Below are 25,287 nucleotides of genomic sequence, written 5' to 3'. Positions count from 1 at the left end.
TATTTTAATAACTAAGATGAAATCCCGTCTTTGAGAGAGATCTTCTGGGCTCTTTGTGCCTGTGCTGAGAGGCAGATAAATAGTTAAGATAAGAGAGTGGTTTCCAGTGCCCTGCCCTGCCACTTAGCTGTGTGGCTTTGGACAGATTACTTAAACTGTATGTAGCTCAGTTTCCTCATTTGTAAAGTAGGGATAATAATAGCACCTATTCTAGTTGCTGTGAGACTTAAATGAGTTAATGTATGCAATACATATAGAATGATTCCTAGAACATATTAAGTTCCATATAATTGTTAGCTATTATTATCATTTTTAGAAATGTTAATAAAATTATATCATGTAATTTATTAATATTGGCTATATTTGGATTAAAAAGTTGTAGCTTTATTCTTTTGTTTTAGGTATATTAACTATTACCTTTTTCTCATTATTTTGTTTACATTTTTGAAGGTTTCGCAATGAGTGGATCATGATGACCGTATTGTAGGGACTTGCCATAGTATGGCTGCTTCCCGATCTACTCGTGTTACAAGATCAACAGTGGGGTTAAACGGCTTGGATGAATCTTTTTGTGGTAGAACTTTAAGGAATCGTAGCATTGCTCACCCTGAAGAAATCTCTTCTCATTCTCAAGTACGATCAAGATCACCGAAGAAGAGACCAGAGCCTGTGCAAATTCAGAAAGGAAATAATAGTGGGAGAACTACTGATTTAAAACAGCAAAGTACTCGAGAGTCATGGGTAAGCCCTAGGAAAAAAGGACTTTCTTCTTCAGAAAAAGATAACGTAGAAAGGCAGGCTGTAGAAAATTGTGAGAGAAGGCAAACAGAACCTGTTTCACCAGTTTTAAAAAGAATTAAGCGTTGTCTTAGATCTGAAGCACCAAATAGTTCAGAAGAAGATTCACCTATAAAATCAGACAAGGAGTCAGTAGAACAGAGGAGTACAGTAGTGGACAATGATGCAGATTTTCAAGGGACTAAACGAGCTTGTCGATGTCTTATATTGGATGATTGTGAGAAAAGGGAAATTAAAAAGGTGAATGTCAGTGAGGAAGGGCCACTTAATTCTGCAGTAGTTGAAGAAATCACAGGCTATTTGGCTGTCAATGGTGTTGATGACAGTGATTCAACTGGTATAAACTGCGATGACTGTCAGCCTGATGGGAACACTAAACAAAATAGCACTGGTTCCTATGTGTTGCAGGAAAAATCAGTAGCTGAAAATGGGGATTCGGACACCCACACTTCAATGTTCCTTGATAGTAGGAAGGAGGACGGTTATATAGACCATAACGTGCCTTGCACGAATTCAGAAGTGCAGGTCAAGTTGGAGGACCACAAAGTAGTAACTGCCTGCCTGCCTGTGGAACATGTTAATCAGCTGACTACTGAGCCAGCTACAGGCCCCTTTCCTGAAATTCAGTCATCTTTAAGGGATTCTGAGGAGGAAGTAGATGTGGTGGGAGATAGCAGTGCCTCAAAAGAGCAGTGTAATGAAAACACCAATAACACCCTGGACACAAGACTTGAGACAAGTATGCCAGTCTCTGGAGAACCGGAACCATCTTCTGTTCTAGACTGTGTTTCAGCTCAAATGATGTCTTTATCGGAACCTCAAGAACATCGATATACTCTGAGAACTTCACCACGAAGGGCAGCCCCTACCAGAGGTAGTCCCACTAAAAACAGTTCTCCTTGCAGAGAAAATGGACAGTTTGAGGAGAATCTTAGTCCCAGTGAAACAAATGCAACTGTTAGCGATAATATAAGTGAGTCTCCCACAAATCCTGATGAAATTTCTCAGAATGAAAAAAGGATATGTTGTGACTCTGAAAATTATGGGAGTGAAGGACAAAGTAAGCCACCTTCAGAGGCAAGACTCAATATTGGACATTTACCATCTGCCAAAGAGAGTGCCAATCCGCACATTACAGAAGAAGAAGATGATGATCCTGATGTTTATTACTTTGAATCAGATCATGTGGCACTGAAACACAACAAAGAGTATGTGTAAATATGGTAACCATGAATTCTGCTTTGTTTATTATTCCCCACGTTTTCAGTATTCATAAATGTCTATTAGTAGCATTTTTATTATAGCTAAAATTAATGCTTTAGCTGAAGTTTTAGGTTTAACATAATTTTCTCAACTCTTAAAAAAAACTCCAAAAAAAGGAAGACTTTAAAACTCAATTTAATTACTATGTCAGTGCCAATATGGTTTTCTGGTTTTGTTATTTCAGCATGTCTCAGTTAGAAGAGACATGTGAAAACGTGGTTGATGGTGTTTTGTTTTTAATAAGTTTTATACTATTTAAATTAATTTATAAAATGGAAACAGTTTTAGTTATCACAATACACTTCGATTGTCTATGCCTTCTAGATAGTGTAGAACAAGTCATGATTGCTTAGACCTCATCCAGATAAGGGAAATCGGGCAGACTACAAATCTACTTTTATCTTAGTTACTTATATTTAATTTCTAGTTTCAACTTTTGATTAAAAAATGTGCTTTATGCATCATTTTTTACTTTCGTGACTTAAAGAAGTAGCTATTACTGTTAATACTGTGATAGCTAGTTGTATGTTGTAAGTAGAATATAAGCAAGAGTTAGTCTGCACCATAGCTTACATAAAGTATTTGAGACAATTTTTTTTCCTAATTCTAAATTATAAAGGGAGACTATATTATAAAATACTGTCAGTTCTCAACCTTTGTGATAAAAGTACTTTTTAAAACAAAGAATTCAGAGTCCAAGTTTAATCACAATTTTGCTTAGATTTTCTTTAAAGTATTTTGGACAGTAACACAAATGAATTGGAGCTAACTATGTTTAAATGACCCTGACAGGAATTGTTAACAAAGTATTTATCATATCAGCAACAGTAAAAGACATGTATGTTAATCACCCTTACTTTTACAGAGTAGGCTTTCAAATTAATATCTTAATCCGATTATATAGCCTATGTAAAATTACTGATTTGAGGAACTTTTGTGATTTTTTTGTTGTGACAATTGCCGGATGCGGGTATGTATCAGATCAAAGTATCAAATCCTGGTTGTGGAACATAATTTTTTACCATGCATTATAGATAGTTCAGATTTGTATATGATAATATGGTGGCCTTTTAGCATAGGTCTCTCATCTGAAATTTTTCTTCTGTTTTCTTTATAAATAATGTTTTAATACTGGGTTTAATGAAGAGGTCATTTTATCTGAGCATTTAATTCATTGTTTTGTGGATTATTAGCATTTTTATGCATTTGAAATGTTTGAAATTCAACCTGAGATAGGAAAAAACCTCATAAGTAAAGTTTTTTTCAATTTGAGATATGTTAAGTTTTTCCCATTAGTATTATGTATCGGTTTTTAAAAGTAGAGTGTTTTTTTTTGTTTTTTTTAATCTATAGGTCCAAGGAAGCAGAGCATATATCTTTGGGGAGTACCAAAAGTTAAGAAATGTGCATTTTTACAAAATGATATTCTGTTAATTCTATTATTTTCTTTTTGTTTCTTTTGTAAAAAAGATGCTCTTGTAAGGCTTAGCTGGTTATTGATGATGGAAAATATTTCCTCATTAACTAATTAATGTTCCTTTTTGTTAAGAGCTCTCCTAATGATGATTCTGCAGGATGATATTCCTATACAACAGTTGTCTGAAGATAGTGGCCATAACATTTAAAGAATGATGTTCCATATACATAAGGCTTTGAGAATGAGAGCAATACAGTTTCATGGCTATACAAAGTCCTTTGAAGTTGGATAGTAGTTGCTTTATTAGAACAGTGTTGTCACATTAATGCCTCATTGGGTGACTTTGGGCAAAAGGAAATCACTCCTTTTTTTTTTTGCCTTGTTACGAATCTTTTGAAGATAACCACTTTTCACACTTCACTTTTAATTTTTTTTTCCCTCAAAAGTAAACAAATCAGGAGAAATGAGATGGAGAGGAAGGAGCATCTTGATTAATATCTTGGTTAGAGATAATTTAAGGAAAATTGGGAGAGGGTGTTTGATCATATCAGATAAAATCTATTTCAGTAAAGTCCCTGTTTCATGCTTTTTGTCTAGAGCCAACAACATTGGCTCTTTTTAACCCAATTGTCATTGTTAATAATAGCATTATGATACCTGTTTAAGAGCTTTCAGGTCTCAAGTAAATTTCTGACAGTTTGAAAATGTTGTTAAAAGACACGTGAGGTAAAGGAGAAAATAAAAGACACTTGGGGTCTGTTCTTCTGCACACACATATGTACATACACCCTGTCAAATATTTTTTCTCTTTTATTCTTCTCATACTGGAAAACCTCTCCAGATAATTGCCTTTTGAAACCAGGAAATGGGCATCGCCCAGCCTACACATGAATAGCTCTGCAGCTAGGGAATGAGTATTTCCTGGTAGCTAGTTTAAAAAATATGTTATTAATAGAAAACAATGAGCATGGCATAGTTCTTTGTCTGGAGCCAGGAGGACATAGCTCTTCATTCCATTTGTAATTTTCCTCTAAACGTTGATTATATAGTCAGCAGTATTCTATGTTAGCATTCAGCCTGTAATTTATCCATCTCGTTTGCAAGGATGGCACATATAGGGTCATCTAATCACTCGTAAATGTTTGAAGAGATATTGTGTGTAGAGTCCTAGCCTTAGACCTGATTCATGGTAATTAGGCCATAGGCCAGAGAAATGAATCTGCAGATGTTCTGGGTACTCATACCCTGTTTCCTCTCTTCTCCAGGACATAAACCTACAGAATGCTCTTATATATTTTCCAAATGGGAAACTCTACTGTGAGCAAGGTACTAAGGAGTATCTTTTTCTCTGGCAAAATTCCAGTTGTGGATATTTTACCAGATGTGCCTTCTCAAAAATTAGGAGTTGGGAAGTCAGAAGAACTATATCTCAAAACTCTTTGGTCTTCAAGGTTGATGAAGTCTTACAGTGGTAGATAATACCTAGTGAATCCCTCTGGGCCTAAATAGTCAGACGGACTGAGATTATGTACTTAACTGTTTGGGAATAGATCTTTTGCTGATATTGAATCAGAACTTTTTTTAAATTTTGAAATTCTGGCTCTAGGGAGAGCAGTTGTGGAAGAATTTAGGTCCTGAGTTTTAACATTCAGAGCTTTTCTTCCAGTTCACAAGACAATCACTGGAAAATAAATTTTCAGATGAAAATGTGATTTGGTCTGTTGCCTCTGAATTCTCATTGTACAAGAATACTTTAAAATCATTTGAAGGACCTTGGAGCACTTCATTTAAAGATCTCGTAATCTTTTATGAACAGAGAGGATGACAAGTCGGATTTAGGGTTTCTAGATTCTTGAGGTCTTACAAAAGTAACTCATTGATAACATTGCTAATGTTTATACCAATTTTTAAGTTTCTAGATAATGAAAGCATAAGAGTAAGATAGTTATTGCTCATCTGAGAGTATTGTTTAAAATTCTGTAGCCTGAGTTTAAACTCCATAGTAGTCTCCAGGTAAGAATCTTATTTTCTAGTCATGCTAAAGAATATTTACTAGAATTGTAGTTTTAGACTTGGTCCTCTGACAACATTAATGTACTAAATAAACAATTATTGTATGTCCTTCCTTCTGTTGTACCATGCTTCAGATGAATCATTTGATATCTTCAGCAATTTCAGAAGCCTCATCAAGAAAATCATCAGTTCTTTAGAGTCACTTCTTGTGAGACTACTTTTAATATTGTCAAAGTAAATTCTTTGAAGGGGCCAGAAAACTTAAAGACTAGGGATGGATTTTGTTTAGAAAGCACTGAATCATCCCGTCCTGGATAAAGTAATTTTACATTTGTACTGTGCTTCATAACAAAGCAATTTCATCTAGTTTCTTATTTGACATTCACAACAACTCAAAGTAGACAACATAGGTGCCATTGTACAGTTCCCATTTCCTAACTCATGATTAAGGTTTGTAGGTTGTTTATTTAAAGTATCATGATGAATTACTGGTAGAGATGGGATTAGAACTTCTGCTTTCTGATTCATAGTCTGAACTGCATGTGGTTACCTCCTTCAATAAGAACTTATTCCATGGACTTTGGATTTCTAGTTGTGAACTCTCATGGAGTAGATCTTGGGTACTCAGTTTTCAAAATTCTGTAGCCTGAGTTTAAACTCCATAGTTGAAACCATGATTATCTGGTTTTATCTGTCAGAATCAGCATTATAGGTAAGTAACCTGTTTATTGAATGAAATATTTTCATGTTCATTGTATAGAACATTTGGTTGCTATGTCTGTAAAAAATAACTGACATGTACAAACTAGAGAAATAAAACTACAGCTATAGTTTGACTTTAAATAGAGGATTTGGATAATTTACAAAAAATACTTTGGTTGAAGAGTTTAGAATGTAGTTTATGTATATTAAAGTCAGAACTTACTAGGGAAAAGTCATGCTTGATAAACCTTCTCAACTCATTGGAGAAGGCTGTGGAATATAACCAGATTGGCCCAGTAGTTTGGCACAAAATTAATGGGAGGAGGGAGATAACTGTCCTAAGTATAAAGTTTTTGGTTTTTAGTGGAATAAACCACTGACTAATCGAAGTATACCGTGAATTCGTTTTTTCTTTTGAATACCAACATTTTAAATTTCAACTAATGTCAGTGGTTTCTAAAAATGAATCTTTGCTATAATCCAAGTATATTTGTACTCAAGTGTAATTTAATCATTTCTTCTTGATTTAGGGTCACCTTTACTGACAGGTTGTGTACTGATACTTTTCTGGCACCACTGCTAGAATGATTTGGTCTTCTCTGCTTTTTTACATTATTATAATTTGGCTTGTTTTCTAAGTTCTGTGGCTTCTTATAGTCTTATCTTCATTTTTCTTGGCTTTCATTAGTCACTTGTGCTATATGTTATCTTCCTCTAATAACTCATCCTTCCCTTCTAATTGACTGCTTTTAGTTCTCTTTAAACTTGGAAATCTGAATAACCAAGCTTGTCAGGATTGTCTCATGATTCTTGAGTGATGCACTGAGGAATTTCTCTTTGAATGCATAAGATAAGCATTAGTGCATGGGGTGTTTGTTTTAATTGTGTGTTTTCTTGTTTGCTTGCTTTCTGGTTTGGAGGCTGTGTCTTATGTATGTTACCAGATATCTAAATTCTGAATGGAGAAACAATAGTTGTTTCTTTATATGTGGCAATAAATACTCATTAACAATAAAACCTATCTAAAACAATTACTGTTTATTTGAGACTTATTGGAAGCTTAGCCTTCAGTCGCAGAAACTTTCAATAATTTTTATAGTAGGCTCAAAAATGTATTTTTACATATTTCCCAAGCAGAGTAGTATACCACATATACTATTTCTGTGATGATTCATGTCATTACATATTATAATGTATAGTAATTAATGGAAAGATCTGTCTTGTGACCATTCTATTTACCTATCTCTCTCTGTCTCTTTCTCTTTCCCCTCCTCTTTGCCCCTCTCCTATGGGGTCTGTTTACCACTGTTTCTTTTATGTTATTATGGAAAGCTGCTTCTACTTGGCTCTTTAATCTCTAATTTTAATATAGAGAAATTTGTAAAGTAGTGAGAGGAGACTGAATAACTTATTCATGGTTCTCTCAGTAGGCAGAATTCTCTATAGTGTTATGATTGAATTTTCACATGTCTATTATATTTATATGGTAGACATTGTAAATATGTTATTGAGTGTCTGGGTTTTGTTCTCTTTCTTTAGAAAGTAGAAATTTGTTCTGATAGGCAGTTAATTTACTCGATGATAAACATAATCCTACAAAGGCTTATTCTTTTATCTGTTAGGGGAAAGTCCAGAGTGGCAGTCTGTATTCTAGATTTAGTTTACTTCTATAGCATGGCCTTTCTGATGTCTCATTTAAAAGGTCTTTATTCTGGCTATTGAAACCTGAATGACTAGCCTCCTAAGAACATTGGTAGTTGTGTACAGCTCCATGATAGTTGTTCTTTGCCTGGTCCTGTGGAATCAGATATTTTACACGCATAGCTTCATATTCAGCCAAAGGCTCAAGGGGACATCTATGCAGATTTCTGTGTTTTCTGTCTTTTTTGTTTTGCTTCTTCCTCTTCTTTGGTGCTCTGTCCCTCAAATTCAGCTGCCTCAGCTTTCCCAAACTCTATTTTCTGTCTCTGCTTCTCCAGACTGTTCAATAGTACTGATGGTACCTCTATGTAGAAAGTGAATGTGATCATAGGGCTTATCTCATTTGTTTGCCCTCTCTCACAGATCACAGTCTTGTACTGGCTGTTGTCCATTGTCTAACAATAACCATTTCTATGTTTTCTCCAGTTTTCTGATTGTGTATGACACGAAGGTATTTGGTGTTATTTATTCTGTCATGACTAGAGGTGAGAGTCTCTTGATTTGATTTAATATGCGTTAGGGGTGCTTTCTTCTATGATACTCTTCCCCAGTCTGCAGTTTGACCATTTGGAAATTACTTCTTGCTGGCATTCCTTTGACTATGAGGGCTAGTTTTTACTTTTACCTTAAAAGTTAATTTAAGCAACTTTTTTTCCTAAGAAGCTGAAGTCAGAAAAGTTAGGATAATACCAATTTGAATTGAAGAATGAAGGTAAAAGAGACGAGATTATTTTAGTTGCCTTGATGAGGTGTTTGCTATGGTTGGAGCAGAAGTAAAAATTGCGTTACTGGTTCAGGTACAATTCATGAGGATAGGAAAAAGACAAAGTGACATACAAGAAGATTTGAAACGAAGTTTATTATATTTGAAATGGTAACCGTAAGAGATTAAGGAGGAATGTATCTGGATTTCAGTTAGCTATTTTTCTTAGACTCCTCAGGCTTTTTTGCTAGACCAAATTTGCTGTATTTTCAGAAAACCATGGTCTATATGCTTTTTAAAATTAACAGTTTAATTCAGTTTCTTATACATGTTTTTTCTTAAATGTAGAATATTTTGCAGAAATTTATTAGTACTATAATATTTTTACCATTCATATGAAGTTGAGAACTTTGACTCAACTCTTTTTTGCTATTTTTCATTTGTCCTACGTTTTCCTTCCCCTTAATTTTTAAATGTATTTTTATCATATTTTAGCTAACAGTTCTCAGAATATAAGACCATAGATTATTTTGTTATGTTTAAACTTTTAGTTGGAAGGAAAGGATCATGCTAATAGTTTATTGGCATTGAGTCTTAAGAAGTGAGATTTTAAAATACTACAGTCAAAACCTGAAGTATCTTTTTAATAAACATTTTAAAACATATATATGGATGTGGAAAGTCAAGTTAAATAAAACAAGTGTAATATTTTATGTTATAAGTAATGTTTAAGTCACCAATCATGTTTTTGTTTTTAAAATGCTATCATTTAAATCTAGAATCTCAATACTTTTTAAAATGTTATTTGTAAATTATTTATAAAGTTTGGATTAGATTTGAGGAGCACTCCAATCCCCTTCCATTACTATTTTTAGCTGGCAGTATGATTCTGGGTAAATGTCTAATTTCTGTGATTGTCAGTTTTCTCATCTATGAAGAAAAGTTGGTATGATTTGATTTGTAATTAATGTTTTATATATATGATTTTGAATTCTCTTTCTCAGCCCTTCCCCTTTTGGTACTGCTCGGGCTTCAGTTATTAACTTTCTGTTTGTTTTGCTTGCTCTCTCTGGGTATTCTCACTCACTGCTGTAGCTTAAATGACCATCTATATACTGATAGATTTCCAAATGTATATCTCTAATCAGGTTATTCTTGAGCTTCAGACCAGTTACCAAAATATTTCCATTTACCTCTCCCACAGTAGACTCAGTGGAACATGTCTAAAATAAAGCTTCCTAGTCTATGGCCATGCCACCCTGAACAAGCCTGATCATGTCTGATCTCAGAAGCTAGGCATGGTTGGGCCTGGTTAGTACTTGGATGATAGCCCAACTAGGAAGACCAGGTGCTGTAGGCGTAAAACAATAAAAAATAAGGGATTGTAAGCTGACAAGGTTCTTACAATCTGTGAGGTTAACCAAGGGTTGCCTCACCTATAAATAAACAAACAAACAAAATCAAGCTTTCTCCACACACACCTGCTAATCAACATCATCTTTTTACTTAATTGGTAGTGTCTTTCACTTGCCCAATCTCGAAAAGTAGGAGTAATCTTTAGTTAGTTCTTCACTATTCCCTCTTCTCCCACCAGTGTTATCGATTCAACTTTATTTCTTGATTCTCAGTTCACCTTTCTTAAATTTAGGTCACTAACATTTCTTTACTGGATAACTGGAAATGCTTCTTTAATTGCTTTCTGTGGTGCTCATGTACTGTTTCCCCAATGTACTCCTGTACTGTAGCTGTAGTAAACGTCCTTAGACTAAAATCTACTCTTTAAAATGAATTATTGCGTGATTTTTAAATATTCTCTTTTACTGTTTGCTTCACACGGTATATTCTAAACAGATTAAGCCTTTAGTTCTTTGATTATTACACTCTTTTTACTCCAGACTTTCTCCTATGCCAAACTGATCTCGTCTACCTTTGCCCCATTTTTCCTGGTTATTTTTCCTTTCTTTTTCTGCAGAGAGAGAAGGCTGTCTCAATTTAGGCGTCATGTTCTCTGAGAAATCTTTCCTATCTCCCCAAGACTGATTAATTGCTCCTTGTGTGCTCTATCATAGCAAATTATAATTGTAAACATGTACAAGTAGACCTCGAGCTCCTTGAGGAACAATGTCTTTCTAGTTGGTTGATGTAGCATTGAAAGAATGTCAAGCCATATCCAGCGTTGAAAATGTCAGAGAAAAATTTAGCATGCTTTTTATAGTAGACATTTTTATACCATTAGTTTGACTTTTAAGACTCTGAATTTAATGAGTTAGTGATTTCCTTTTTCTATTAAAAAAAACCCTTAGAATTTAGATTTTCAAAAGAAAATGAACAAACTATAAAATCATTCACATAGTTCACTAAACTCAGGAATTGGGGAGAGATAATGGTGCAGGGTAGGCATAGAAGGGTGTATTTCATGATCAGGATTGGTTGTCTGAATATATTACCAGGTAGTAAAATAATGCTTTTATATGGCCATATAAAATGTAAATTTGGTTGTTAATACCAGATCCCAAAGAGAGGAAGTTACTGTATCATAAAACAGATTTACAAGTTTGGTATATTAGTGTGTTTTATATGGTTTCAAATATATTTTTACAATCCAGAGTTTGCCAATAGGCTTTAGAAAGCATACAGAATGGTAAGAATTTGGTTGGGCTTATATTTATTGAATTGAAAGACTTGAAAGAAAATGTTTGTCCTTGTGTATTTGTGTATCTGTCCTATTATTTAAAGATTTTTAATAGAGGATATTACTCAGCTTTCTCTTTATAAACTCATAATTTTGAGTAGATGGTAGAAATAATTTAAAATGACACGTCCAGGACCTTTGAAGTTATTGTGAAATGATTGTATATAGATAGCTTGACAAATATATGGTTTGCCTATATTCAAGGTGTGTTGCCTGTAGAATATTAGTTTATAACAAAAAATTACTAGCTTGTCTGTTATATGAATCTTTTATGTCTTGGCAATTTCAGAATAGAAGGTGAACCTTTTAGATGTTACAGTGGATTATTTCTTAGAATGGATAACCTAATAAAACTCTGGAGTAGGGAAAATATGTGACTCTTGATTTGACTGGTGATCAGGATTTTTTCTAGATGATTGTGCAACTTTTATAATATTAATGCAATACGGTTGCATTTAACTTCCTATTTTAAGAGGGAAAACTCAAGAATTCTGTGAGTAGATTTAGAAAAACAGATACTAAGAACAAGTTGAAAGGTCAGCCATTAAGGTTTTATTGCCACAAGATCTGGAGTCTTTAGGGATGGCAAAAAACATTTTTTGAAGGAAATGTGGATTTAAAAAATTACACATTCTTTAAAAAATTCCCTGTGAAAGTCTTTTTATGGTACCTCAAAAAATATTCAATTTGAATACAAGATATTCAATTTGCATGCAAGGTATTAAGATTCAGTAACTAGTATGGAACCTCTTTAAGTTATCAAAAAACTGACAAGGGAAATAAAATCAAGGTAGTCAGAGCTTGTTTTAGTAAGAGCTTATTGGTTGAAATCAGAAACCCATGCAAAGTATGTCAAATTAAAAAAAAATAGATTTTAAATAAATAGTAGACAATCTTATGAAGACTCAAGGTCAGGAAATAAAGTCTAACCAGAATGTGTAACCTGTTAGTATTTAAAGTTATACTCTCTTATCTGTGCTTCTCTTTGTGCAGCGCAGACTGGTTTTTCTCTTTTTACTAATTTTTTTAACTCACTTTTTCCTTTCTTACCCCCCCATCAGTTCAGTTTGCAAATGGCAGTGACTTCCCGTTTTGCTTATCCTGGTCCCAACTCTTTGTGACCTTTCTTCTCCAGAGCGTCTTCACATTCTCTGAAGAACCTGGTTATTGACTGTTTAGTAGATTGACTCACCTGGGACAAAATGATCAGTGGTCAGGGGTGGAGTTATTGGGGGTGGGGTGGGATGGGGTGGGGAGCAAAGTCTGCCTTGGCTTATTCTTTCCCCAGGGTTGTCTTCCAGAAAAGAGGTGGGCAGTGTAGGCTGTCAAAACATGGCCATTATAGACCATTTTGTGTTTTGGGTCAAAATGATATTTGACCACTTAGTAGTGTGTATAAGGGTATTGGGAACCCTTATACATTGCTAGTGGAAATGTAAAATAAAAAGATGTGCCCATGTAGAAATCCATTTGTCAATTTCTTGATAGATACATACTGAAAAGAATTAAAAACAAGTTTTCAAATAAAAACTTGCACACTGTTGGTCATGGCAGCCCTCTTCACAATAATCAAAGGGTGGGAACAACTCAAATGCCCATAAACTGAAGAATAGATAAACAAATGAGGTGTTATCAATACAGTGGAATGTTATTCAATTATAAAAAGGAGTGAAGTACTTCTACATGTTATAACATGGATGAATCTTGAAAACAGTATGCTAAGTGAAAGAAGCCACACACAACAGGTAACATCATGTGATTTCACTTATATCAAATATCCAGAATAAATAAATTTATAGAGACAGCAGATTAATAGTTGCCAGGGACTGATGATTGTACAACATTGTGAATGCACTAAATGCCACTTAATTTAATTGTGTGCTTAAAAATGGTTAAAATGGTGAGTTTTATATTACATGAATTTTAACAGAAAGAATACCAAAAATGAAAGTATGGGTGAGGTATGTGCATACCAGGGATGCTTGAGATAATCCACTGGGGGAGACAGGAAAAAAATGCTATTTATGTGTATTGTTCCTCATTTTTAAGGATTTCTGGGGTTCTTTGTTTATAATGTATATAATAAGTATAGTAAAACATAATTTATAAGTAAGTATACATATATTAGAAGCATGCACTAGAATTTTTATTTTTGTAACAGTGGCGGTGCTTAGTGTGAAAAATATGGAAATCATTGTTTTTAACAAGGAAAAGCCAATTACTGACCAGTCATTAATTTTTTGCTTTAGTATTTAGGGGGAGTTTTAAAAGATACTACCAGATTATCTCTTGAAGTAGACAGGATATAGAATCATAATATATTTAGAGAAACTACAGGGCTCAACTGGCATTCACTTAGCAGTCTTGACAATAACTTTGGTTGCTTTTAGCCAAATTGTGTCATCTGTTATAATTGGGTATTTTAAGAATGACTTTTCTTAAGAACACTGAAGGGTTCTTGAGAATTAGAGACTTATGAATATTCTTCCTACTGGAAGTTGTGAAATCAATAGTACTAATGATAATAAATATGAATACTGGTATTTAAAGAAAAATCAACTATTTTTGGGAAAGGAATTATGACTTTTGCAAGAGCAGGGATAGGAAGCATACTTGGCCAATTAATGAATATTCTTTAGAAGATAAATTTTAATAAGGTAAAAAGAATTCAGAGTGTATAATATATGTGGACTTTAAAGCCTTGGGAAGGTTCCATGTTGTTATTATGGTTATTTCCTTTTAAATGCGTGATAAAAAATAGTTAATTTGAGCGGGCCTTTGAAATACAGGAATAACGTAGTGGTTATATTAGGTAGCATGTGACAATAAGGTAGTACTACTGATTTCTAAGCTTTATTTTAAAAAGCAGAAAGAAGTAGAAGCTTTTTAACTTTAAGGTATCAGTTCCTCACTTTGCTGAACTCAAACGTCATTGCTCAAAATGATTTTGGAACTCAACTTTTGGAACAGTTTGCAGAATGTCCTCGGTGCAATTCTTTTTAATGTATATTTAATTTTTACTAAAATTCTCAATCAAGTTTGGTGTAGAAATATAACATGGAGAAATATAGTTATTCTTTGTGCCCAAAATAAAATTATACAGAAACTGATGTTCTTTCATCTATTAATAATCTGAACTAAATGTTCAGATTCATAAATTCATGAACTTGGCTCTGAAGAATTTCAGGAAAACTTTGTAGCCATTTAGCGTATGCATCATTTAGTACTTATGCAGAGTGGAGCAATTGTTAATTTAACTCTTCTTTCCTAGATTGTGAATTTCTTGAAGCTAGGAACCAAGTTTGTTATACATGATGTTGTTTCTCTACATTGTTATAATCATGGCCATTCTTGTTAAAGATTCATTTTTTCTTCTCTGTCTTATTTTTCTAATCATCATAGTAAATTCTGTGGAATCATATTTATAGACCACCTGCATTGATTATATTCTGTAATTCTGCATCTGTTTAATTTTGAGTAACCCCTGACTGTCCTAAGTTCATTTATTGTGATGGTGGTATTGCCATTTTTTTTTTGTTAAATAGAAAGAAGGCTTCCTTGAATTACTTGGTCTGCCAATCATCAGTTGTGAAAACAAAGAGAAACAAAAGAGGGAGCGATGGGAGATGAACCAGTGCAGAGGCTCTGATCACTGTGGATACCTCTGCTGTTGCTGCCATGCTGTGTAGTCTTCCTTCCTGTCACCCCATTCATTAATGCACTCTGAAGAATGAATGTTCCTTTTCACATTTGATTCATTAATATTAGAAGTGAATTATAATCTTGACTGTTGTTAGATTCTGAAGTTATGTTTCAGTTTGAAAGTACACAAACATGAATATTGTGGTGTGGAGTTTTGGAACTTTAGGCACGTTAATCCTAGGGTCTTCCTCTTATTATATTACCGTTTCCTGTCATAACAGTACTCATTTCTGATTTTTATATCCAGTCATCTTTGTTACCTTTACTTCTTTGCTACTTTAGGATGAAGATACAGTAGTTAATAAGTTGTTTAATTAATGAATGACTAGGATCTAGGATTCAGTATGGTGGGAGTCAACTCCTAATAGTAGAAGTGGCAGAGCTATTGTGCTAATTGTCCATGTAATTTAACTCGGCTTTTATTTTTCTTTTTGAAATTAGAGGTACAGTGAAATTCTTTGTTTACTATTATAACCTACTAGATAAAGAGATTTATTCTGACACTTTACAATTAATGTAGTGATAATGGTTTCAGAGGCTGTTTTTATCCCTCTCAATTTATAGGTGTAAAAACCTAGACCAGAAAGATGAGTCATATTCAAGATTTTAAAATTAGTGGCAGAGTTGCCAGTTCTTTTATGTATTTTTGACTCTCAGATCAGACATTTTCTACTCTTGATTTCTTCTAAAAGTTTTAAATTACCTTTTTTTTTTTTGCATAATAATCCTGAGAGGGTATATTAGTCAAATTTTACTACCCCAGTGAAAAAATCATAAAAGTCTTGTTTTTTTTTTTTTAATGGACTTTATTTTTTTTAGTACTGTTTTAGGTTTACAGGAAAATTAAGAAAGTTCAGAGAATTCCCATACCCTGTACCCACTTTCCTCAAATATATTAATATAACATCTTATATTAATATATTTGTATAATTAATAAACCGATTTATTGTTATTAACTATATTAATAAGAATTAATAATACATATAAAATATAGTCCTAATTAACTGGTGTAATATAATAAAGTCTACACTTTATTCAGAATTCCTTAATTTTAACCTAATATCTGTTTTCTATTCTGGAATCCCATCTAGTATACTACATTACATTTAGCTTTTGTCTCCTTAGGCTTCTGGCTGTGGCAGTTTCTCATACTTTCCTTGTTGTTGATGACCTGGGCAGTTTTGAGGGATACTAGTCAGGTATTATAGATTTCTCTCTCTCAGAATTTGTCTGATGTTTTCCTCATGATGAGAATGGTGTTCCAGGTTTTTGGGAGGAAGACCACAGAGGTAAAGTGCCATATTTATCACTCGATAAGGTAATGTTTGTCATGTTTCTCCTCTGTAAAGTTATTCTTTTTTCCTCCCCCTTTCCATACTGTATTCTTTGGAAAGAAGTCACTGTGCACAGTCCACACTTTGGAATGGAGAGTCACATTCTCCCTCCTTGAAAGCAGAATATCTGCATAAATTATTTGGAATTCTACATGGGAGCCTTTTTTTTTTCATTTCGTTCTTTATTCATTCAATCATATCAGTATGGACTCAAAATATTTTTATACCTTGGGTTATAATTTAGTACTCAAATTGTTTTGTTACTCAAATTGTTCTAGGTTTGGTGGGTGGGAACCTTTTTCTTGGCTCCCGTGTCCCATCAAGGTGTTGGACTTTTGTTTGTGTGTTTTTTGGGCAATTTCTTACTTTCTGGCACTTCAGGATACTCCTGCCCCTTTTCTAGAATGAGCTGTCTCTCCAAGGAGCCCTTCTTATTCCCTTTATTCAGGAACAGTGTTAGAAACCAGTATTTGGGTACTTTATGTGCTCATTGTTACTGGGGGGTGTTGTTGCTTTTATTTAACTGTCTCAGCTTACAGTGCAAGAAAATATGTGTGTATGCTAATCTGTGTATGTACACATATCTATAAATATTTCTTTAAAATGATCTCTATAGCACACTTAACCTGCCTCTTTGCTTTTTTTTTTTTTTGTACTCTTTATTCTACCTGGTATATCTTAACTTCTTTACGCCTTTCCTATTGAAGTACCACTTATTTTTCAGAATTTAACTTGCTTTTTACTTATGTGAAATATTGTTTGGGTCTCCCAGGGATGATCACTTTGTTCATAATATGCTTATGTACTTGTCGTCATGGTTTACCACATTTAACATGTGTTTTTCTCTTTAAGTAGCTTAATCATTATAATTCTTGTAAATTTAAGGAATTGACTAGGAATTGTATAAGCTTTCTTCTTAATATTTAAATAAACAACTAAAAATATACACATGCACACCCTCTTACCTAAATTGTAATGATCTTGAGGGTAAGACTGCATGTGGTTTATACTTGTATCCTTCATTGGCTGATGTAGGGCTATGTTTAATGAGTATGCTTGGTTAGTATTTGAATAGGTTCATACAAGTTCAAGTTAACATTATGTATTTTTGAGCAGTCACTTCACACTTTCACCTCATAATTGAACTTAGGATCAGCTGGGAACTCACAGTTTTTTTGTGCCTGTAAAGGCAAGTTCATGCCATCCTGTACTTGTCTCGTTTTGTAGTTCAATTCCAGATTTTTTGCTTAAATCTCATTAAATTTCATCTTGTCTAGTATTCTACTTTGCTTGTTATTTTTTTTGTTGTTGGGAGCGGGGAGGATAGGGAATCGAACCATTTTATTGAGAGCCTTCAGGGGAGGGTTGAAAAATTAAGAGGACAATGAAGTCTGTCCTCGGCCCAGCCTGGCCAGGATCTCCATGGCTTTACAGCTGCCGAAAGCTTGCTTGTTATTTTTTAATCCTGATTTTTTTCACCTGCAGTATTTGCTATTATTCTCAGTTTTCATGTCATTCATGAATTTGGTAAGTATGTCTTTGCCTGTTATATGTACATCTAAGTCTTACGTGTTAAAAAGGATTGAGACTATATGTACCTTTAGCATACCTAAAGAACTCATAAGAACAGACATACCATTAAAATAGTGCTCTGCATAATTATTTAACCACTGAAAATTTCATCTATCTAAGTAACTTTTTTAGCTCATATTTTCTTTTGTGGTTTTTGTTTGTTTTCATGTAGATGTCTCTTGAACCTTAATATGTTGTGGGACAGTATTAAAGATGTAGAACAGTGGCTTTCCTCTCAAGGGTCGCATGACAGAGTAAATGAGACAAGACATACATTTTAAAAACTATAGAAATGGGTGTACCTAAAAGTTCCTGCCTTCAGTGACCTAGGGAACAGCCAGTTAAACCTCAGCCATTATATTCCAGGTAATTTCTTTTTGGAAATAACCTCTGTAAGAGAAAAGCCATTAATATATCATGGATAGACATTGCGAAGTAGGGCAAACTTAATCCTTTAGATCTTTTTAAATACCTTCCTTTCTGAGAGCAGTTTCTTGGCATACTTCTCACTGTTGGCAGAGCTGATAAACCCAGGTCTTTCTGGTTTCCATCTTATACATTTGACCTGGTAATACCTCATAATTCTATTATCTATAAGAGATTGTAAATATTTTTGTCAGCTAGTCTTCAATGCAGGGTTTGTTTTGAATTTGCCTAGTGTACATTTTCAGGAAGTAGATTTGTTCCCATTAAACTTTTAGTTTTATTATATTTTTAAAATTTGAATTTACTTCCTTTTCAAAAATACATACTCAGTTTTTGTAGTTTCCTATTCCCCGTAGCTATTTTTAAGCTTGTCTTTATTATTCTTTTGTGTTTAGCTTTCTTGTGTGCTTAGTAATTTTTAAATGTGAGATATTCACTTTCTTTGGAAAATTATTTATTGGTTATCTTCGAGGCCTACAATGAAGATATATTCCTCCAGAGAAAAACTGCATTAACTTCTGTGGATATCTTGGCAGGGGGTGGGAGTGTTTATACCAATCTAGAAACACTGCTTTAAACTGTAGACATGGCTTCAGTTCTTTTAGGCCACCCAGGTATAAGATTTGGGGCAGCAAATATGTACAAGGACTGACTGTCTTGTGGTATCGGATTTTTATGGTTGAAATTTTTATCTGCTTTTTCCCTCAGTGCCAAAGCAACTCTCCTGTGGGATAGAAGTGAGGAGTAGGGTTGCAGTTTGATGGAAGAGGGTCTCTTATTAGGCTAACAACCTTGGTGGCTTTGTCTTCTACTCCCTGGCCAAGTGAAATACAGACAATTGAGCTCAAGCTTGCATGGTTCAGTACCTGCCCTCAAGGCCAAAGCAGTTTTGTGTTCCATTTGACTCCCCCATTTTATGCCTTCATTTAGCTTTTCTCAGTATCTTATTTGTTCTACCATGCTTTTAAAATAAACAAGTACCTGGTTTTTCTTGTTTTCAATTCAGTGTTCTTAGTTATTTTCAATACATAGTTGAGCTTTATACCTGGAAAGACATGTTATCAGAAATTGAGTTATTAGTTTTTCTCTTAACATAGAATATCATAAAAGACTTTTTAATCACCCTCTAATGACTTCAGCATTTTCATAGAGTGAGAGATCATTTGTGAATTACTGAATTTACAGATCTTAGAGTTTCAGTGTTTGAAATCCTTCATGAAGGAAGAGAAAGTATCAATTATACAGTTCTTCTTTCACCAAATAGATAATATTTTAAAATGTATGCTGTTCACATAAAAATAATTACTGTTCAATCATGTATATACCTAATGAACTCAGTATTTTGTAGAAAGAAATGTCACACTTGATTAAATTGATGGCGTAGAATAGATTGAGGCATTTCCCCCCAAATCGTTTTACACTAGTAAATTGGTAGGATAGAATTTGTTATTGTTTAAAGTGGCCTGATTGTTATTCTTGAGAACCAATTCACTTTACGTATCTCTGTTCTGTTGAAAATGAAATCTAATATATATCTTGCTCTTCTCTTACTTCCTTCAGCTCACCAGTACATACATGTGTACATTTGTGCACATATGCACACATATGAAAACATATTGTTTAACTCATCCTATTGTAGGTTTTTCTATACCCACTCCCTTGTTCTACTTACAGTGGAGTAAACTAATTTATTCTTATGTCATCTTATGTCCTTTAGTTTTTTTCAGTGTGTTTAATCAAGGTCAGTATTCATAGGATCATCAAGGTGCTCATTTCTAGTATCAAAGCGTAATGAATAGCTTCTTCATTATTCAGTGTTTGGGGGGGAATTATAAAACTTAGAAAATTAAAAAGAATAGTATAATAAACATCTGTATGCCCTTCAACTATATTCATTAGTTGTCAACAACTTAACATTTTATAACATTTGTTTTCTCCCTGTATTCCTTTCCCCTCATCCTCCTTCCTACCCCATATACTATAAAACTTTTCTTTTTGTTGAGCCATTTAAAAGTATGTTTAGATTCATCACCCTTATACTTAAGTATACATCTCCTAAAAACAAGGACATTCTGCATAACCTTAAATACCTTATTATGCCCCAGCAGTTTGGCATTGATACAATATGATATAATTCACAATAAATTTTTCCATCTATCCCCAAAAATATTTGCCTCCCCATGGGATCTAATTCAGGGTTATATGTTATATTTGGTTGTCTTGTCTATGAATCCTTTAATCTAGAATAGGACCTAGCAGATTTTTTTTAAACAGCCAGATAGTAAATATTTTAGGCTTTGTGGATCAACTCCACTTTGCAGCTACTCCCCTCTGTCATTGTAGCTAGAAAGCAGCCATAGACACTTTGTAAACAAATGAGTGTGGCTGTATTCCACCAAAACTTTATTTATAAAAATAGGCAAACTATAGGTTGTAGGCCCCTGATATAGACTAGCTTTCTATTTTTTTTCATCTTTAACGACACTGTTTAATAACCATTTGAAAGGATTAGGCCAATTTTTTGGGAGATTGTTCTTCGGCCTGGATTTTTAAAAAAATGTTTCCTCATTTTTTTAAGATTACAAATGTTGTATAACTTTAAGACTTGCTTTCACAATAGAAATAGAAAACTGATTCCTTGAAAAAGATTCTGGTTTGGTTGAAAATAAAATTTTTCCCTTCCTTCCTCCCTCCCTCTCTCCCTCACAGTGTGTGTAATAAAATGGACAATAAAATTAAACTTCTAGATTGCTAATTCCTTAGTATTCTCTTCCAGACATCAGGATTTTTACCTATATACTCTTTCATGTAAATATTTTTATATTCACAGAAGTGAATAAAGAATTCAAGAGGACTTGGATAATGAAAGGTAGTAGAAATAACTTAGATATAGACTTGAAGAGTATTTATATTTTAGCCAAATATAATTCCATAATATAAAAGCTAAAGTTGTCTAATTTTGTGTTGAAGACTTGAAATAAACAACTCTTTGCCACAGGTAAGCTTACTATTTATTCTTAGCATAAGCTTGGATTCAACTTTAGAAATAGATTAATCATTTCGATAAATTTAATACAGAGTTGTCCTTGTGGGAAAGCTATAACTAAACTTGCATCCATGTAAAAGTATATACATTAAAAAAAATTATTTTATTCTCTTGTTTCTATGAGTAGCAAAAGTGAAAGTAAGTAGCATGTTATACTGGAATTAAGAGTTAAGGGATTTTTAGTAGTGAATTTCTTTTAAATATCTATCACATCTATGGTAATTGGGTGCTGTCTTGCCATCTATTATTGGTTTTGACTGAGACAAACTTTTTCTTCATATTGTACCTTTATCACAATTCGATTCTGGTTTGACATTTTTTGTCCTATAAAACAAGTCTGTTTCCTTTTCCACATAGCTGCGTGTTAAATATTGTAATAATTTTCTGAGGTTTACATTTCTTGGTTAAATATTCTGAGTCTAACCATTCCTCACATCATATCTGCACAATAAATGGCTGGTATGATTTTGGCAAGTTACTTAATTTGCGCTTTGGTTTCCTTATCTGTAAAGTATAATGATACCTTATAAATTATTGAGAATTGCGTTATACTCAAAATGAAATGATGTCTAGAATATAGTACACTCAGTAAATGTAGATACTTATTTCTTATTACATAGTTTCTCCTTTACTTTACCTGATCATGAACCTATCTGTCTTAGAGCTGAATACAGTAGCAGGTATGATCTGATCAGCCCAGGAAGAGTGCATTGGTTATGTCTCCCATTAGTTTGGACTAAGGTTGGAGTTTTCTCTTTAATTCATTGTGGAGAATTTCAAATATACGAAAAGTGGACAGACTAGTATGATGGATCCTCCCATACCGACCCTCCAACCCCAACAACATAGCCAATCCTGTCCCATTTACTCCCATCCAATTCCTTTTCTCCCTCTCTGGTGTAATCGTAGCTCCCTATCACACCTAAGCTCTATGTCTGCTTTACTTTGATAAATACGAAAGCTTTTAGGATGGTGCCTTGTTCTCATAGTAAGTAATTATTGAATTAATTAATGAATCTTGCCTCAGTTGACGCCTGGATCGGATTCCAGTTGTTTGCTTTGGAGGTAAAGTGGGTGAGTGGGTAGGTGGGATTGAAAATAGATTTGTGTGTATCTTTTTTTAAGATAATTACCCCATTTTTTTTTATGATTCCTCCATTTCTGTATAAAGATGTGTATGGTAATCTTACTGGTAAAATCTGTGTACTCTAGGAAATAATTCAAATTATCTGAACCAGAAGACTTGAATTCACTATTTTATTACAGTCTTCTCACTTATTCTGGACTTTAAGTCCTTACTGATATTTATCTTAGGTCTTTCCATCTGATAATCAATTTGTATTGATCAAAGAGAAGCAAAATAAGAGTTAAAGAGTGACACTTTCTTTGTCATCTCTTGGAATTTCTTTAAAGTCAGAATTATTGTGGAATAACTTACATACAGTAAAAATTGTTCAGATTTATTGGCTTCAGATAGAGGCCTTTCCTCCCAGTGTCAGTACCTGACCGTACGTAGCACTTTAAGCCTCTGCTTGTTTTTTCCATAATTCTATTCTTATTTCTTATGAGTCTTACTGTGTCTTCAGCAGTTGTTGAAAATTTAATATACTCACAATAATTTTTCGATCGATGGTAACAGAAGTATGCAATACCTGTTTAAAATGTGTCAGTCATTGAAATGCCATGACAGGTCTTTAGTTATTCAGCTAGTAGAGTAGGGGTTCTGGAGGTAAAATATGGCAATTAAGAGTACTGTAAAGAGGATATAGGTTCTGGTACTCAGCTCGCTATTATCACTCTAAGTAAGATTGAGCCTGAGTGAGCCTGCTTGGTAGAAACAGCCAGTACAGGCAGGGTTTGTAACTCCATACACCTCAAAGTAAGCAGGCTCAGTGAAAGTGAGTTTAGACTTAACCTCTGTAATATGTCCAGGAGTGACTTTTTACAGCCCTTGCTTTTCAACTTGGTTCTAACTTTTAAATGAACTCTCTCTAACTTGAGAGGAGTCTTAACCTTATTAAACATTTCATTAAAGATTTGTTAACAAGGGATTTGAGAACAAGAATAAGGTATGTTTTAGGCAGGGGGCTGAGAAAAAGCATTCTAATGATGTCATGTAGCAATTATGCTATATCTGTGAACCTCAAAATTGTGTTGTTTTACTTTGCCGACTTCTGACCTTAAAAGATTCAGTATACTTTTTGATTGCACAGAACATCTGTCCGTTCATTTGTTCATTCAAAATATTTTTTTGTGCATTTAGATTCTGGGAAGTGTGCTACACACTGAATAAGCAAAACAGTGAACTTTTCAGATGTGTTTACTATTGCAACACATTACAATAGTAATAGAATTAACAATCTAGTGGGAAACAGTGAAATTTATTTGAAGTCGTAAAGAAAAATTGTGCTCCAACTCTAAGGACTTAACCACTAATATTGAATTTAACTTAGAGTGACTTGTTCTTAATTCTTTTTGTGAAATGTATTTGAGCATTCAGAGTTTTTGGGTCAACATGTTTACGTATGTGTAGTGACATGTGAGATTAGATATTAGTCAGCGAGGTAGGACAGTTTGAACCAGAGTGAGTGAGTGAGTGAGTGAATGTTAGGGGGGAAGGAGAGAAGGAAGGAGAAAGAGAGAAGGATTGAAAGAATAGTAATTAGTGTACATGTGCCATAATGAGATTTCAGGATAATGAGAAGTAGTAGATTTGTGTGGCTAAAATAGTATATTTTACTATTCTGTGCTAAATAGAATTTCGTAGGCAGGGAAATAAAAAATATCTTTAAGTCTTACCTTTTAAAATGTTCAGTTCTTAAGAATTAACAGAGAAGTAAACTTACTCTAGAGTGGAGGTATAGTAGAGCAAATGAGAATCGTGACACCTACGGTCATGTTGAATTATGTGACAGTTTTTGTAATTCTGGTCAAGAAAATGTACCTGACATTCCTTATTTCAATAAAGTACAATAGAGGGGCTGAATTTGGTGATTCCTTCTAGTGCTAAAATCTTATGATTTTAATTTTTATTTATTTAGCAGTTTCTCGATGACTTTATGGGAAAGTCAGTATGCTTTCTTATTTTCTTGTTCAGTTTCAGGAATTTAAAAAATGGAGGATAAAGGCTTTGCTTTCTCTAACTGATATTTTCTGAATAGGTACTTCGTAACTAAGGAAGACTTCATTTATTCCCAGTAATATGTTTTACTAAACTCTTTCAGGTAACTTTAAAAAGACTGTGACTTAATAGTAGATCATGGCCTGAACTCAGTTTTATTTATTGTTGTTACTAGAAAATTTTAGTGAGGTATTTTTCTTTGTCTCTGTAGTTATCAGAGACTGTTACAGACGATTGCTGTACTCGAGGCTCAACGTTCTCAAGCAGTCCAGGACCTTGAAAGTTTAGGCAGACACCAGAGAGAAGCACTGAAAAATCCCATTGGATTTGTGGAGAAACTCCAGAAGAAGGTATATATTGAGCACTTTTTAAGATTTATTGAGATATATTTGGTAATAACTTTTTTTAAATATGGAGATATACTTTTAAAATGTTTATTTTTTCCCCCTTCTGTAATTAATCATACTACTGAAGGCAGGATGCTGCCTTCCTTTACTCCCACAAAATATGTCCCAATGAAAATAGCTAAGAGCTTTATTTCGATGTTCGTGTAGGAAGTTGATGTCCTATTTCCTAGCCAGATTTATGATCTTTTCCTGTTGCCTCCCATAGTGTTTTTCTTCTGCTTTTCTGACTTCAGCATTAATGAAGCTAAAAGAAAAAATACTTCAGGATTTATTAACTGCTTTAATTTTAATTTTGAGTTACTTTTGTAACTCAGCATAGTAAGATAGAAAACAATGGTGATAAAAACAAAAACTCGATTTTAAATGCCTTAAGGTGTTTAAGATTAAGAT

General features: G+C 33.7%; 1 protein-coding gene and 1 pseudogene across 8 annotated transcripts in view; both read left to right on the top strand.

The window, feature by feature from the left end:
- ZZZ3 (zinc finger ZZ-type containing 3) overlaps positions 1-25,287 on the top strand; it is an 85,292-nt gene that overhangs the window by 42,419 nt on the left and 17,586 nt on the right. For 7 of the 8 annotated variants that reach the window (XM_011355522.2, XM_023528029.1, XM_023528028.1 and 4 more), the window contains 2 exons: positions 451-2,006; positions 24,702-24,840. In XM_011355522.2, the coding sequence (XP_011353824.1) occupies positions 502-2,006; positions 24,702-24,840 (1,644 nt within the window). In that variant the 5' untranslated portion in view covers positions 451-501. The remainder of the gene's footprint in view (positions 1-450; positions 2,007-24,701; positions 24,841-25,287) is intronic. The other variant, XM_023528030.1, reaches the window with a different exon arrangement.
- On the top strand, positions 9,839-9,957 carry LOC111736846 (annotated as a pseudogene).

The sequence above is a fragment of the Pteropus vampyrus genome, unplaced genomic scaffold (genome assembly GCF_000151845.1).
Source record: "Pteropus vampyrus isolate Shadow unplaced genomic scaffold, Pvam_2.0 Scaffold22, whole genome shotgun sequence".
Classification (NCBI taxonomy): domain Eukaryota; kingdom Metazoa; phylum Chordata; class Mammalia; order Chiroptera; family Pteropodidae; genus Pteropus; species Pteropus vampyrus.
The sequence above is the reverse complement of the archived record's forward strand: the minus strand, read 5'-3'. Positions and strand labels throughout refer to the sequence as shown.